The sequence below is a fragment of the Cnephaeus nilssonii genome (assembly GCF_951640355.1).
Source record: "Cnephaeus nilssonii genome assembly, chromosome: 8".
Lineage (NCBI taxonomy): Eukaryota > Metazoa > Chordata > Mammalia > Chiroptera > Vespertilionidae > Cnephaeus > Cnephaeus nilssonii.
Genome location: NC_137079.1, coordinates 102,445,682 through 102,462,447, shown reverse-complemented (window position 1 = coordinate 102,462,447; position 16,766 = coordinate 102,445,682). Strand labels below are relative to the sequence as shown.

Genomic DNA, 16,766 nt, shown 5'->3' with positions numbered 1-16,766 from the left:
AAATAAACAAATGGGACTGCATCAAACTAAAAAGCTTCTGCACAGCAAAAGCATCAAAATAAAAAAAGGGGGGATCCCACTGTATTGGAGAACATATATGCCAATAATACACCTGATAAGGGGCTTATTTACAAAATATATACAGTATAGTACTTATATAACTCAACAAAAGGAAGACAAACAATCCAATTTAAAAAATGAGAAGAGGCCCTGAATAGATACAGCTCCAAAGAGGACATACAAATGGCCAAGAAACATATTTTAAAAATGCTCATCGTCACTAATTATCAGAGAGATGCAAATTAAAATGACAGTAAGATATCCATCACAACTGCCAGAATGGCTACAATCAGTAAATCAACAAATAACAAGTGCTGATGAGGATGTGAAGAAAAGGGAACCCTAGGTCACTGCTGGGGGAATGCCACTGTGGAAAACAGTGTGGAGTTTCCTCAAAAAGTTAAAAATGGAACTGCCATGCTAGGAATATATCCTAAGAAGCCTACCAATCAGAAAAAACATATGCACCCTTATGTTCATAGCAGTGTAATTTACAACTAGAAGCCCAATGCAAGAAGATTCGTGCAAGAATGGGCCTTCCTTTCCCTGAATGCCGGCACCACCTTCACTCCAGCCCTGGAGCCGCCTTCCCGCCTTCCCACGCTGCCCAGAGGCCCTGAGTGGCTGGGATGGTGCAGAATGCAAGCAACCCACCCTGCCCCTGGCCGCTCAGCACCTGCGTATGCAAATTAACCCACCATCTTTGTTGAGTTAATTTGCATACTCACTCCTGATTGGCTGGTGGGCATCATGAAGGTACCGTCAATTTGCATCTTTCTCTTTTATTAGTGTAGATAGCTAAGATATGGAGACTGCCCAAGTGCCCATCAGTAGATGAAAGGATAAAAAAAAGATGGCATATATACATAATGGCATATACACATAACTTTGTAAAAAGGTAGGATCTCTTACCCTTTGAGACAGCATGGAGGAACCTGGAGAGTATCATGATAAAAGGAAATAAGCCAGACAGTGAAAGACAAGTATTACATGATCTTATTTATATGTGGAATCTAATAAGCAAAATAAACTGATGAACAAAACAGATCCAGAGACATTGAAGCATGTAACATACTGATGTGTTTCAGAGGGAAGGGGGTGGGGGGCAGAAAGAGATTAACCAAAGAACATATATGCATAACGCACGGACAAACAATAGTGCAGTGAAGGCCAGGAGTGTGGCCGGGAACTGGGTGGAGGGTGCTAATGAGGGGGAAAAAGAGGACATCTGTACTATTTTCAACAATAAGAATAAATTTAAAAACAAACAAACAAACAAAAAACAACTTGAGAATCACATTTAGAATTTCTGGTGCTACCAAATTTTCATATGGTTAAAAAAAGCAACCAAGGAATTCTTTATTCATCATTTTTTAAAAAGTTTGATTTAAAGAGTCATGGCCCTTGCTGGTGTGGCTCAGTTGGTTGAAGTGTCCTGTATACAAAAGGCTGTGTGTTCAATCCCGATCAGGGCATATATGGATGGAAAGCAACTGATCGCTGTTCTCTCCCACTTTGATGTTTCTCTCTCTCTTTTTCTCCCTTCCCCTCTCTCTAAAATCAATAAGCATATTTTCAGGTAAGGATTAAAAACAAATTAACGACACAGACTAGAATACTTATTATAATATTGACATTACTGAAGAATTAGTTATTTTTTAGGTGTCACAATAATATATATCTTAAAACTTATTTTATAAAGATAATACTGAAAAACTGATGACTATGATGTTTGAGATTGACCTCAAAATAATATCATGGAGAGAGAAGAGATGGCGACTGGCACCAGAGCAGTGAAGGCGAGAGTGTGAGAAAGTGAGGGAGTGAAAGGGGAGTATGTGGACGTGTGTGGGGTGTGTGTGTGAGTGAGGGACAATTAGATCGTGCAGGACTTTCAGGGGCTGGCGGACCATGCTGTCTTGGATGGTGAGACCCCGCTGCTGCTTCAGGCACTCCCGGGTGGCCAGTGCTGGCACAGAAACCATGCCATCTTGAAGGGCAGAATGGCTGTGACTGGGAGCCCAGTCTCACCACCACCAAGAATGATCTCAGACACAAACGGGGACCCTACATTCACTCTGGACAAAGACCTGCTAGCACAGCTGCAGGCCCGTGGACACCAAGACTCCAGGCACCCCAGCAGCAGGCTCCAGTGAGTCAGGAACGCATTCCCCTCCCGCTGACCCACTGCAATGGTCCCACGCATCCTGAGGCGCACGAGTGGGCCTCTGGCCAACACATGGCAGCTGCACCGCCCACGCCACCCGGCCACCTAGCACCAGTGACTCTGATTCCGGCACTCGCATGCAGGGCAACGGCCGCCCTGCCCCCACGTGCACCCATGACTGCCTATCAGCACGTGCAGGGGACTGCTGCTACCAACCAATGGCAGCCGACCCTCTGCGGTCACGCCACCCACCCCACGTGCACCCATGACTCTGCCTCTAGCACGGGGCTGCTGCCAACACGCCACGGCCTCGCCATCCGGCTCTCAAGAGCCCATGATTCTGATTCTTTGGGACAAGTGGGGCTACCACCGATCCACAGCAGTCAGGCGTCTCAGTCTCTGACCTCTCCCATGACTCTTGGTGTGATCCATGCACCAAGCAAGCCCACCACTAAAGCTCGGTGCCCCACAAATCGACTCTTGAACCTTTTGGTGATAGCAAACGGGGGAGACAAAGACACAATGCCCAAAGGAAAGAAAAAGAGGAATAGCCAAAAAAGAAACTTAATGAAACAGAAGCATGTAATCCTATATAATAAAGAGATAATATGGCCCTGGCAGGTTTGGATCAGTGGATAGAGCGTCGGCCTGTGGACTGAGGGGTCCCGGGTTCGATTCCAGTCAAGGGCATGTACCTTGGTTGCGGGCACATCCCCAGTGGGGAGTGTGCAGGAGGCAGCTGATCGATGTTTCTCTCTCATCGATGTTTCTAGCTCTCTATCTCTCTCCCTTCCTCTCTGTAAAAAATCAATAAAATATATTTTTAAAAAAAGCGATAATATGCAAATTGACCATCACACCATCACAAGATGGCAGTGCCAGAGTGGGGGCAGGGCCAGCTGCTCCGTGTGCCTGCCTCCAGAGTCCCCTCAGCCCCACCGGGGGCCTCAGGTCCTCCTGCATCCCCCACCAACTGACAGCTCCCCCAGGATCCCCCAACAAGCTGCCCATCACTATCTTCCTCCCTCCCTGGAAGCTGAAGCCTGACTGTGGTATCCAATAAACTGGAAGTTATAACTCATGTCGTTGAGAGTATCTTCCATTCCTCAGCCGGGGCCAGCCGTTCAGCACGCCTGCTGCCAGAGTCCCCTCAGCCACGCTGGGGGCCTCAGATCCTCCTGCAACCCTCACTGACTAAGGCTCAGGCAAGTAGGGCCGCCCAAGGCTTGCGTTGCCGGCAGTGGCAGCAGCAGAGGTGTGATGAGGGCATCGGCTTTCCCTGATCACAGGGTCGCCTCCCGCCCTGAGGGCTCCCAGACTGTGAGAAGGGGCAGGCCGCCTCCCAGTGCATGAATTTTCATGCACTGGGCCTCTAGTCCTATATAAAAAAGAGAGGAATATAGGAGGAGAACTAAGATGGCGACATAGGTAAACAACTATATTTGCTGCCTTTCACAACCACATCAAAATTACAACTAAAAAGAAGAACAGCGGGAAAGCTGGGTGAGTGGAAGTCCCACAACTAGAGAGGTGAAGAAAGCACAATGAGACTGGTAAGAGGTGCAGAGGCACGGAAAGTGCTGGCACCTGGATGTGCTGGTCTTTTAATCGGGAGGGAGATACAAGTTCCTGCTTGCTCTGAATGCCAATTCCGGGAGAGACTAGGGGGGACCCAGACATACAGGAGAACCTGAACTGTCTGGCATCGGGACAGGAACGCGAGGGCAGCTTTCTCTAAGAGGTGCTCACAGAGATAGTTGTTCCTGCTCAGGGCTGTGGGATGCGGAGACCCAGGGATCTCTCCAGTGCAGGGCTGACTGGCAGCCATTGCTGTTTGCTCTACCCTGGTGATTCCCAGAGACCCCACCCAATTTACAACCCAACCCAAGCTGTGAACATCGGCTTTTGCATATGAATGGCCTGTCCTTTTTCCGCCTAAAACCTGTCAAACTGCAACTGTATCAGACAGCCCCAGAACTGCCAAAAAAAGGCCCAAGGCCCGGCAGCAGCAGCCTGCCTGACTTCACAGCTGGACCTTGTCTGGGCACTTCCAAACCCCATACAAATATGAAGATAGTGTAAGGAGCCTCTGGGACAACCTCAAACGTACCAACATCAGAATTATGGGGTTACCAGAAGAAGAGAGAGAGCAAGATACTGAAAACCTATTTGAAGAAATAATGACTGAAAACTTCCCCCACCTGGTGAAAGAAATAGACTTACAAGTCCAGGAAGCACACAGAGAACCCCAAACAAGAGGAATCCAAAGAGGACCACACCAAGACACATAATAATTAAAATGCAAAGGGCAAAAGACAAAGAGAGAATCTTAAAAGCAGCAAGAGAAAAACAGTTAGTTACCAACAGGGGTGTACCCATACGATTGTCAGCTGATTTCTCAACAGAAACTATGCAGGCCAGACGGGAATGGCAAGAAATATTCAAAGTGATGAATAGCAAGAACTTCTACCCAGCAAAGCTATCATTCAGAATTGAAGGTCAGATAAAGAGCTTCACAGATAAGGAAAAGCTAAAGGAGTTCATCACCACCAAACCAGTATTACATGAAATGCTGAAAGATATTCTTTAAGAAGAGGAAGAAGAAGAAAAAGGTAAAGATAAAAATTATGAACAACAAATACATATCTATCAACAAGTGAATCTAAAAATCAAGTGAATAAAATACCTGACAAACATAACAGACTGGTGAATGTAATAAAATCAGGGGCATGGAAAGGGAGCAGACTGACAATTCTCGAGGGGAAGGGATTGTGGGGGTGTGGGAAGAGATTGGACAAAGAGCACACACCTATGGATGAGGTCAGTGAAGGGGGGAAGGCCTGGAGTGGTGTGGGAACTGGGTGGAGGGGAGCTATGGGGGGAAAAAAGAGGAACATCTGTAATAATCTGAACAATAAAGATTTTTTTTAATGGAAAAAAGAGGAATATGTTAATTATCCATTACGCCCTGAGGCATAATGACCGACCACATAACGACTAGATCACGGATCTGCAGGAGAGTGGGGCAGCGACCTACACACGGGCAGAGGAGATCTACAGCAGGGGGCATGGCAACAAGCTATAATGGGGGGTTGAGGGGACGGGAGCTATAGGAGGGTGGGGCAGCGAACGGAGAGCTACAGGAGGGCAGCAGCGACCTACTGGTGCACGGATTTGTGCACAGGGCTACTAGTATGTCAGAAAAATAATTCAGAGTAATAGTCAGACAGCTCATAAACCGATGGAAGACTGAATTATTGAATGAGAAAATAAAGTAGAGAAACAAGCCCAATCCAAACAGTAATTGCAGAAAAAGAAAAGAAAAAAGCAAGAGGAGAGCCAGTGGAGCTTTGGGACAACATGAAACGAAGTAACATATGTATAATAGGGGTGCCAGAGGACAAGAAGAGTAGCAAGGACTAGAGCACCTATTTGAAGACATATGACAGAAAACTTCCCTGGAATGGGGAAGAAAAATGTCACACAAGCACAGACTCCTAAACAAGATGAACCCAAAAACACCCACAACAAGACACATTGTATTTACAATGGCAAACGTGAATGACAAAGAGAGAAGTTTAAAGGTTGCAAGACAGAGTTACCTAAAAAGGATCTCCCATTAGATTATCAAATGATTTCTCAACTGAAACATATGAAGCCAGGAGGTAATGGAATGAAGTATACAAAGTGATGCAAAGCAAAGGACTGAATTCAAGAATACTCTATCCATCAAGGTTATCATTCAAAATTGAAGGCAAAATCAGATGCTTCGCAGACAAAAAAAGGCTAAGAGAGTTTATCACTACCAAGCCAGCAATGCAAGCAATGCTAATGGGACTGTTGTAAAAAGAAGGAATAGAAAGGGAAGAAGGAACACATGCATAAAAAATAAAAATGACTGTAAACAAGTACTTATCAATAATAACCTTAAACATAAATGGATTAAATGCTCCAATCAAAAGACATCAAGTGGCTGAATGGATAAGAAAACATGACCGATATACTGTATATGCTGTCTACAGGAGACCCATATCAGAACAAGGGACTCACACAGAATGAAAGTGAAGGGATGGAAAAATATTTTTCAGGCAAATGGAAATGAGAAAAAAGTTGGGGTAGCAATACTTATATCTGACAAAATAGACCTAAAAGTGAAGGCCATAATGAGCAACAAGGAAGTTAACTTCATAATTCTAAAGGGATCGATACAACAAGAAGATATAACTCTAGTAAACATATATGCACCCAATGCAGGAGTACCCAAACACATAAAAGAAACTTCTGGAAGATATCAGGAGAAAGACTGACAGCAATACAATCATAGTAGGAGACTTTAATACCTCATTAACATCACTGGATAAACACTCTAGACAAAAAAATTAGCAAAGAAACAGGACTCCTAAACAACTCACTAGATAAGATGGACTTAATCGACATCTTGAGAACATTTTACCCCAAAGCTACAGAATATACATTCTTCTCAAGTGCACATGGGAAATTTTCAAAGATAGACTACATGTTGGGACACAGGCAAAGTCTCTCCAAATTCAAGAAGGCAAAATCATATCAAGCATCTTCTCAGATCACAATGGCATAAAACTAGAAATCAACTTCAATAAAAACAATGAAAAAAATCAAACACTTGCAGGCTAAATAGCATGCTATCAAATAATGATTGAGCAACCAAAGAGATAAAATAAGAGAAAAAAAACATCCTGGAAAAAAATTACAATGAAAACACAACAATCCAAAATCGATGGGACACAGTGAAAGCAGTCCTGAGAGTGAAGTTCATAGCATTACAGTCCTACAACAAAAAAAAGAAGAAAAACTGGTAATAAATTATCTAACTCTGAAACTTGAAGAATTAGAAAGAGAGCAACAAGAAAATCCCAGAGTGAGCAGAAGGAAGAAAAAAAAAAAAGATCAGAGCAGAAATAAATGACATAGTAATAAAAAAAAATACAAAAGATCAACAAAACCAAGAGCTGGTTCTTTGAAAGACTAAACCAGATCAATGAACCTCTAGCTAGGCTCACCAAGAAGCAAATAGAGAGGACCCAAATAAACAAAATCAGAAATGAAAGAGGAAAAATAACAAAAGACCCCTCAGAAACACAAAGGATTGTAAAAAAAACAAAAAAAACCACTATGAGCAACTCTATTCCAACATACTGGACCAACCTTGGAGAAATGGACATATTCCTAGAAAAATATGACCTTCCAAAATTCAATCAGAAAGAATAAAAAAATCTGAATAGGGTGATGCCTATGGAGGAAATTGAAGCAGTCATCAAAAACTTCCAACAAACAAAAGACCTGGACCAGACAGCTTCACAGGGGAGTTTTACCAATTAGTCAAAGAAGAACTAAAACCTATCCTCTTTAGACTACTCCAAAATATTCAAGGTGGAGGAACACTTCCAAGCTCTTTCTATGAAGCCAGCATTAAACTAATCCTAAAATCAGATAAAGCCACTACAACAAAAGAGAATTACAGGCCAATATCTCCGATGAACATAAGATGCTAAAATCCTCAAAAAATTACTAGCAAATCTGATCTAGCATCACATTAGAAAGATCATACACCATGGCCAAGTGGGATTTATGCCGAGGATGCAAGCATGGTACAATATCCGCAAATCAATAAATGTGATACATCACATAAACAAACTGAGAGATAAAAACCATATAATCATATCAATTGATGCAGAAAAAGCATTTGACAAAATCCAACAGCCTTTCTTGATAAAAATGCTCAGCAAGGTTCAAATAGAGGATCATAATTTAACATAATAAAAGCCATATATGACAAACCCACAGTGAACATCAAACTTAATGGGCAAAATCTAAAACCATTTTCCCTAAAAACAGGAACAAGACAGGGATGCCCACTCTCACCACACCTATTTGACATAGTACAGGAAGTAGTAGCCATAGCGATAAGACAAGAAGAATAAATCAAAGGCATTCAAATTGGAAAAGAAGAAGTAAAACTGTCATTATTTGCTGACGACATATTGTACATAGAAAACCTAAAGACTCCATCAAAAAACTACCTGATTTAATAAATGAATTCGGCATCGTAGCAGGATACAAAATTAACAGTCAGGAATCTATGGCTTTTTTATATACCAACCAGGGTCCCAGTGCAGGAATTCATGCACCTTAAATACAACTATGGGCCACAAGGCTGCGGTGGGCACAGGGGCGGGTCTCGGCCCATCTTCCGTGTCCCTGCCTGGCACCTCCCACTGCCACCCCTAATCCCATCTGCTGGCCGCCCAGCTCCCACTGCCATCGCTCCCATGCACTGACAGTGCCAGCCCTGCTCACACCCGCTGAAGGCACGAAGCGATTGTGGCCGGCGCCAGCAGCAGGTGCGAGCGGGACCAGTGCCATCAGCAGGTACTAGTGGTGGCTGCTGCCCCCATCGCCCCTCAGGAGCAGGGGAAGGTGGAGAAGCCCTCAGGAGCAATCGAGACCGGTGACGGCCCCGGCAGCGGGTGCAAGTGGTGTCTCTGGCACCGGCAGTGAGTACAAGCAGGGCCGTCACGGGCAGAAGGTATGAGAGGCGGCTGCTGGCCCTGATAGCCCCTCAGGAGCAGGGGTAGGTAGAGAAGCCCTGAGGGGCAATCAGTGCCAGCAGACACAGCTTGGACCCACTGATGGCGCCCAGCAATCGGGGAAGGCATCGGGCGTCAGCCAAGGCTGTGAGCAGCAGCTCTGGTGATGGCAGTGGGTGCGAGCGGGGCCGGCATCGTCAGCGGGTGCAAGCAGCAGTTGCTGCCCCGGTTGCCCCTCAGGAGCAGGGGAAGGTGGAGAAGCCCTTAGGGGTGATGAGGACCAGCAACAGACACCAGCAGCGGGTGTAGGCGGTGACTCCAGAGCTGGCTGCAGGTGTGAGTGGGGCCATCGCGGGCAACGGATGCGAGAGGCGGCTGCCGGCCCTGATAGTCCCTCAGGAGCAGGGGGAGTTGGAGAAGCCCTGAGGGGTGATAGGTGCCAGAAGACGCGGCTCGCACCCACGGTTGGCACCAAGTGATAAGGGCCAGTGCTGCACAGAAGCGGCGACTCCAGCGACAGCAGCGAGTGCAAGCGAGGCCAGTGCCAGCAGTAGATGTGAGCACCAGGTGAGAACGCGGTGCACGGGAGCAAAGAATTTTCAGGAACCACCAGTGTCTCGACCTGATGACAGCGACCGATGCCCTGCCTTGGTCTGACACCCCGCTCACCCGCTCCACCATCCCGCCGTGGCTGACGCAAGCCATGTTCCGCGCTCTGCTGCCTGCTGCCAACACCGGCCATGTTCTGTGCACAGACCCTGGTGGTAAGCACACGTCATAGCGACCAGTTGTTCGGTTGTCCTGCCATTTGGTCAATTTGCATATTAGCCTTTTATTATATAGGATACTGAGCTCACCGAAAGAAAAACAAAACAAACAAACAAAAAATCCCATTTACCATTGCAACAAAAAAAATGAAGATACCTATGAATAAACGTAAAAGACCTGTACTTGGAAAACTACATGATGTTGAAAAAAGTGATAGAGGAAGATATAAACAAAAGAAAGAATATACCGTGTTCATGGATTGGTAGAATCAACATCATTAAAATGTCCATACTACCCAAAGCAATCTGTAGATTCAATGCAATTCCCATTAAGATACCAACGGCATATTTCACAGACCTAGAACAAATGCTCCAAATATTCATATGGAGTAAAAGAAGACCCTGAACAGCTGCACCATCTTGAAAAAGAAGAACAAAGTTGGAGGGATCACAATACCAGATATCAATTATATTACAAAGCCACTGTTCTCAAAACTGCCTGGTACTGGCACAAGAACAGAAATATAGACCAATGGAACAGACGAAGAACCCAGAAATCAACCCCAAGCTATTATGCTCAATTAATATTTGAGAAAGGAGGCAACAGCATACAATGGAATCAAGAAAGTCTCTTCAATAAATAGTGTTGGGAAAATTGGTCAGATATATGCCAAAAGATAAAACTAGACCACCAACTTACACCATACACAATAATAGACTCAAAATGGATAAGAAACTTAAACTTAACATGGGAAACCATAAAACTTTTAAAAGAATCCATAGGCAGCCAAATATCAGACATATGTCATAGCAATATCTTTACCGATACAGCTCCTAGGGCAATAGAAACTAAGATGAAAATAAATAAATGGGACTACAACAAAATAAAAATCTTCTGCACAGCAAAAGAAACCATCAACAAAACAACAAGAAAGCCCACTGCATGGAAGAACATATTTGCCAATGTTATCTCCAATAAGGGTTTAACCTCCAAAATTTATAGGGAACTTGTACATCTTAACAAAAAGAAGATAAACAATCCAATCAAAAAATGGGCAAAGGATTTAAATACACACCTTCAAAAATTGACATACAGAAGGCCGAGAGACATATGAAAAAATGCTCTAAGTCACTAGTCATCTGTTAGATGCAAATCAAAATGACAATGAGATATCATCTTACAACTGTCAGAATGGCTATCATCAACAAATCAACAAATGATAAGTGCTGGCGAGGATGTGGAGAAAAAGGAACCCTCGTGCCCTGCTGGTGGGAATGCAGACTGGTGCAGCCACTGTGGAGAACAGTATGGAGTTTCCTCAAAAAAACTAAAAATGGAACTCCCATTTGACCCAGTAATCCCACTTCTAGGAATATATCCCAAGAAACCAGAAACACCAATCAGAAAAGACATATGTACCCCTATGTTCATAGCAGCACAATTTACAATATCTAAGATTTGGAAACAAACTAAATGCCCATCAGCAGATGAGTGGATTAAAAAACTGTGGTACATCTACACAATGGAATACTACGCTACTGTAAAAAAGAAAGAACTCTTACCATTCACAACAGCATGGATGGACCTGGAGAGCATTATGCTAAGTGAAATAAGCCAGTTTGTAAAAGATAAATATCACATGATCTCACTCATTTGTGGCATATCATGAGCATTATAAACTGATGAACAAAAATAGGTACAGAGTCAAAGAAGCATGGAACAGACTGTTAAACTTCAGTGGGTAGACAGGGGAGGGGTTGGGGGTGAAGGAAAGAGATCAACCAAAGGACTTGTATGCATGCATATAAGCATAACCAATGAACACAGACACTAGGGAGGTGAGGGCATGTGCCGGGGGTGGGGAGTAGCGTGGCTGGCTGTGGGGAGGTTAATGGAGGGAAAAGGAGACATATGTAATACTATATGTAATTCTTTAACCAATAAAATAAAACTTAAAAATAAATAAAAAATAAAATTAAAATGAGGAAGAATAATATCGGGGAACGTGATTGGAATACAGATGATAAAGATCAGCTATAAGCAAATAACTGCTAAAGCTAGGTGACTGGTAGGCAAGTAGACACCATATTGCTGTGTACTTGTGTATATATTTCAAGTTTTTCATAATACAAAGTCTTTTTAAGTCATCTTGATCCCATTTCCTGTTGGTCAATTCCATCTCAGCAATTCCTTCGGCCATTTTCTCAGAGTTCCAGGGCAGCCGCCGCAGAACTCATTGGGCGGCGGGCTCAGCGAAGCTCCGGTGTGCCCGGTGCGCGGCGGCGGGCTGGTCCGGGGTGGCTGCGTCGGCCCTTGGGTCTGCAGCGGTGGCCGGTCGCCAAGCGTGCGCACCTGGCCGCTTCCGGGGCGTTGAGATTCTTGAAGGACTCGGAGGTCAGCAAGCGCGGAGTCTCCCACCCCATGTCTCCCAGTGGCTCGTCTGTCCGTGCTCGGCAGCGAGTGGGGCCTTCCCCTCAGCCGGAGACCACCGGGGCAACTGCGCCGAGCACGTTCCAGGCCACCATTGTGTCGCCTGTGCCGTAGTTCTTAAAGTGTGATCTTTGGGTCACCGGCATCAGCATCATCCCGAGTACCCCTCTCTTTTATTCTAGTTGTAGAGCATCTGCTCAGCCAGCCCTCCGGTGGTTCTGGATGGTGTCTGCTCTGCTCTCCCGTCGTAGACTCAAAATTGTTGTGGTAGGCAACAATCAGGCTTCCGCCCTATGCCTCCATCTTGGTCCTCCTTTGTATAGTTAAGTCTTGATTGTTGTTGGTGTCGCTGGGAGGAATTGTCCTCCAGGCCAATTGGCCGTGCGGATCCTCTGTGTCTATAAAGGAAGAGTTGCTGTGTAGGAGACACATTTATGGGCCGGGTCTTGGTGCAGCAAGGCTTTGGCGCTCACTGAGTCTGCCTCTTGAATGTGTCCCTTATGCGAGTGGTTGAAATCTGGTGTCATCTCACACCGACCACTAGATGCCCTCGTTTCTGGGTCTCCAATGGTGTGTAGGTCAGCTACTGCCTGAGGCCACTCAGCAGGAATTGCAGCAAAAACTGCAGTTTCCTCCTCCTGTCTGAGCGTCCCTGGAGCAGTCCGACTAGAACCGCAGTTTATCTGGTCAAGCTGCCATAGGGCAGGCCACCCACATGCAAAAGCCGTTGCTTGGAGCCCAGGTGGGCCTGCAAAACGTGCGGGGCGTGCCTGCAAAATGAGCGGGGCGGGTCTCAGGGCGGGGCGGGGCCTCAGGGCGCCACCAGGCCATGGCGTGGCGAACCGCACTGGCTGCAAGTCTGCTTTTTCTGCTTTCCACGTTTCTAACCCCCCTCGTTCCGCACTCCAGCGCAGCAAACACTGATTGCTGGGCGCACCTCCGCAAGGAAGTCACTCCCACTCTCCGACATGAAGGCCGAGAGTCCAGCCTCTCCCTGCAGGCGCAGGCGTCTGGGGAGCTAATCTCCCCTAGGGTTGGAACAAAAGCCGCACGTCCCTTCCCCCGCCCCCAGCCCGACCCACGCGCCTCCGCACCTCAGCTCCTCCAGAGTTCGCTCTTTCCTCTTCTCTCTTAGCTGTAAATCCACCATTCAGCCAGCTCTCTTGTGGTTCTGGGTGGCAGACGCTCTGTGCGCGGCGAAGTTCCTTTGTTTAACTTTGAAATTGCGGTGCGCAGCGAAGTTCCTTTGTCCAACTTTGCTGCCTTCTTGGTTCTCCTCTCTCAAAATGGCTAGAGGACTTGAGTGTAAGACAGGAAGTCCTAAGAATCCTCTAAGTCGGTGTTGGCGGTCTCCGGGCCCCCCCCCCCCCCCGAGGATCTCAGTGTGGAGCTGGGCCAGGTCGGTGACGCGGATGGGCCCGTCCTGCAGAAAGATGGTCTCTTCCTTCACCGAGAGCCGCTGCGCCGAGTCCGCGGCCGCCGCCACAGCAGCTGCCGCGGCGCCCACGAGCTCATGGCCCCGGCTGCGGTGCTGATTGAGAGGTGCAGCCGCCCGGCCTGGGGAGACGCGAGCAGGAGTCGCCGCGCTCACCAGTCCATCTTTTAGTTGTATTTCTGAAAATGCCATGCGAGGCAACAGATCAGCCGTTCACCTCTGCCGCCATCTTGGCTCCACTCAAGTCTTTTTAAGTCAAAGTATTTTTTAAAAGGTTTAAAAGAAATGAGACAAATTCAACTTTAAAACAAATTCAACATGTAAATGTTGAATAGATCGTGGTTCCAATTTTTTTTTTTAATGGGGGACAACTGGGCAATTTAAAATATGAACTATTAAATAAAATTAGAATTACTGTTTCTAAGTGTTATAATGGTATTATGATCATGCAGAAGAGCCACACTGAATTCCATAGGACAAGAGCCACAAAGAATACAACTGTGAATTGACTCAATTCTGCAGAAAAACAAACAATAAAAAATATACACATTCATTTTTACATAGTAGACAAAGCAAATATTACAAAATGATAACTGATGAATCTAGGTGGTGGGTACTGTGGGCATGCACTATAACATTTTCTCAAATTTTCTGTATATATTTTAAAAATTTTATAGTAAACAAGGTGAAAAAATTATAATGCCCTCAGATGGTGACACACAACTGAGAGGATCAAAGCCAGCCAGAAAAACTCCCACAAAACAGTCATGCATGTGCTGAAAGGACAAGTAGAGAGAGGCCCCCTGACTGCCCCTAGAAGTTGAATATAAAATAAAAACACATAAGCAATAAATTCATTGGAGAAAACAGAGCCTCAAAAAAACAATTGGTATTCCTAATAAGAAAGTCCATGACCATTTTGTCACTGTTCAAACTGCAGAAAGAGCTTAGAACTTGGAAGGAAGAAAAGAAAAATCAGCCAATCTGAACAAGCTTCTAAGGATACAGTGTAAATAAAACCAAAGTGAGGGAGATCTAGGCCTACACTCCTCCAAAGAGGTTCTGTGATTCAGAAGTATTCTTTTGGCCCACCAAATCTCCTGAAAAAAGGTGAAGTCCTTTACTCACAATCAATGACAGGCCAACCTGTGATGTCTTTCTTTGCTTCTAACAGAGGCCTGAGGCCCACCGCTGCAGAAATCCCTCCACTGGCTCTAGGTCTCATCATCATCTGAGATGCCTTTTATAAACACTCTGTCTCATATGTATGCTTTGTTGAAGATAAGGGATGGCTCCAAGAAGCTACATGTGTATACATCTGTCAGAATGCAATGAACAGTACACTTAAAATTTATTCATCTCATATATGTAAATTTCATCTAAAAACAAAACCCAAAAAGAATTGCAAACCAATATTAACAACACACAATATAGTAAATGGGATGACATGCACTGAGGTCCACAACTTACTTTGAAACACATCAAACAACAAGATGGGCTGAAGGATGGATGGAGGAATATATATATATATGAAACAAGTAAAACATTAACTTTAAAAGTTGTTTTTTAAAAGTTTAATTGTAGAATTTTGGCAGTCCACATGCAAATAATAACTGTGAATTTTTTTCAGCTTCTCTGTATATTTGAAATTTTCATAATATAATGTTGGAAATTTAGTGACACACTACTTCTACTAATTATTGCAATGGCTTTTATATTACCTTACTGCTTATTCTTATAACTATAAGCTATGTCTTAATAATCACCAGATTATGTTGTTTTTTGTTTTTTGTATAGGCATGAATATTACATTACTATATATTCACACTCAAGGAAAGCAAACATGTCTCCCAGTCAATTGAAACCTAAGTGTGCCCTGGCCAGGTAGCTCAGTTTCATAGTGTCAAACCAATATGCCAAGGTTGTGGGTTTGATTCCCTGGTCAGGGCACATATAAGAATCAACCAGAGAGAGGGAAGATGGCGGCTGGCAGGATGGAGGTGAGGGAGAGGATGTGAGTGAGGGGGTGAAAGAAGAGTGTGTGGATGTGTGTGGTATGTGTGTAAATGAGTGAGGGACAGTTAAATCCAGCAGGAGTAGCAGGGGCTGGCAGACTAGACTCTCCTGGACAGGAAGCACCTACCACTGCTGTGGAAACTGCCCAGGCTGTGGGACTCAGGCACGGAGCCCACGCCATCTTGATGGGGTGAGTGGCCTCTTCTAGAAACTCATCAACACCACCATCCAGACAAGCCTTGGACACTGCCTGCAACCCTTCAGCCACTCCAGCCAAAATCTTGCTGCCCCATCCGCAGACCTGCAGACCCGAGGACCTCCACCTCCAAAGGTGTACGGCTCCCACAGCAGTAAGTGCGACTTCCCCCTCCCCAGCGGCAGACCTCTGGACACCACAGTCGCTCTATTCCAGCGCGCAGGCCTCCTGAGCCCACCACTCCACAGGCAGCTCTCGGATGCCGCTGTGAGCCCCCGCTGGGTGCGCTCTTACACAAACAAGGGCGCACTGCCCCGCAGTGGAAATTCTGAATTCATTCATCCTGGATACCTGCCCAGACACCTCGGTCATGCGGCTTCAGTGCCAGGGTCCCCTCAGAGTGCATCAGAGTGCCACGCTGGCAAATGCACCACAGGTGCCCCTGTTAGCTGCTACTAGACGCACTCCGTGCAAGCCCCCAGAGCCCACAGCCCCAGCAGGAGGCCACTGGGTGCTTTTCTGAGCTGCCGCAAGGCACAACTCTGGCCCCTGGCATTCAGTCCCTGCGGTAGCGCCTCTCCAACACAAAGGCACCCTGAGCTCACTGCCCCAGCAGATGGACATTGGCACCTCTGTAAGCAGCCATTGGGCGTCCATATCCAACCAAGGGAGAACATAACCTGAAGCATAAACTGGGACCTCTCCCTTGATGGGGCTGGTGGCACACCACAAACACTCCGATCCAGCATGTGGACACCACAAGCACACACCCCTTGCAGACGGCTCCTGGGGCCCTCTGTGTACTGCCCGTGGGCATATGCCTCTCCAACCAAGGGCATACGACTCCCTCACCAGGATCCACAACATCCCCCTCCTGGCTACCTACCACTGGACAGCTTGGTGAGTTACTAAGGACTTGCCTCCCAGGACAAGCTCACATTGTTTCAGCCACAGACCTTGAGATTCCCACACCCCCAGCTACTGGAACCTGAACCCTTTCATGATTCAGAGAGGGAAATCACTTTGGCAAGAGTCCCACTGCCTCAAACACAGGCTACGAAACACCCACCCACCACGGGCTCTGGGCCCCAAGTAGTGAGTTGCATTGTGATGCTAAGCCATCAAGAG

The 16,766-nt window shown here is 45.9% G+C and overlaps 1 protein-coding gene across 13 annotated transcripts in view; it reads right to left on the bottom strand.

Annotated features, from left to right (window-relative positions):
- The window catches only part of FAM168B (family with sequence similarity 168 member B), a 153,280-nt gene that overhangs the window by 33,964 nt on the left and 102,550 nt on the right, over positions 1-16,766 (bottom strand). The window contains exon 3 of one of the 13 annotated variants that reach the window (XM_079778779.1): positions 14,555-14,744. The exons of 11 other annotated variants lie outside the window; for them this stretch is intronic. In XM_079778779.1, coding sequence (XP_079634905.1) covers positions 14,555-14,657 — 103 coding nt within the window. In that variant the 5' untranslated portion in view covers positions 14,658-14,744. The remainder of the gene's footprint in view (positions 1-14,554; positions 14,745-16,766) is intronic. One more of the 13 variants, XM_079778770.1, reaches the window with a different exon arrangement.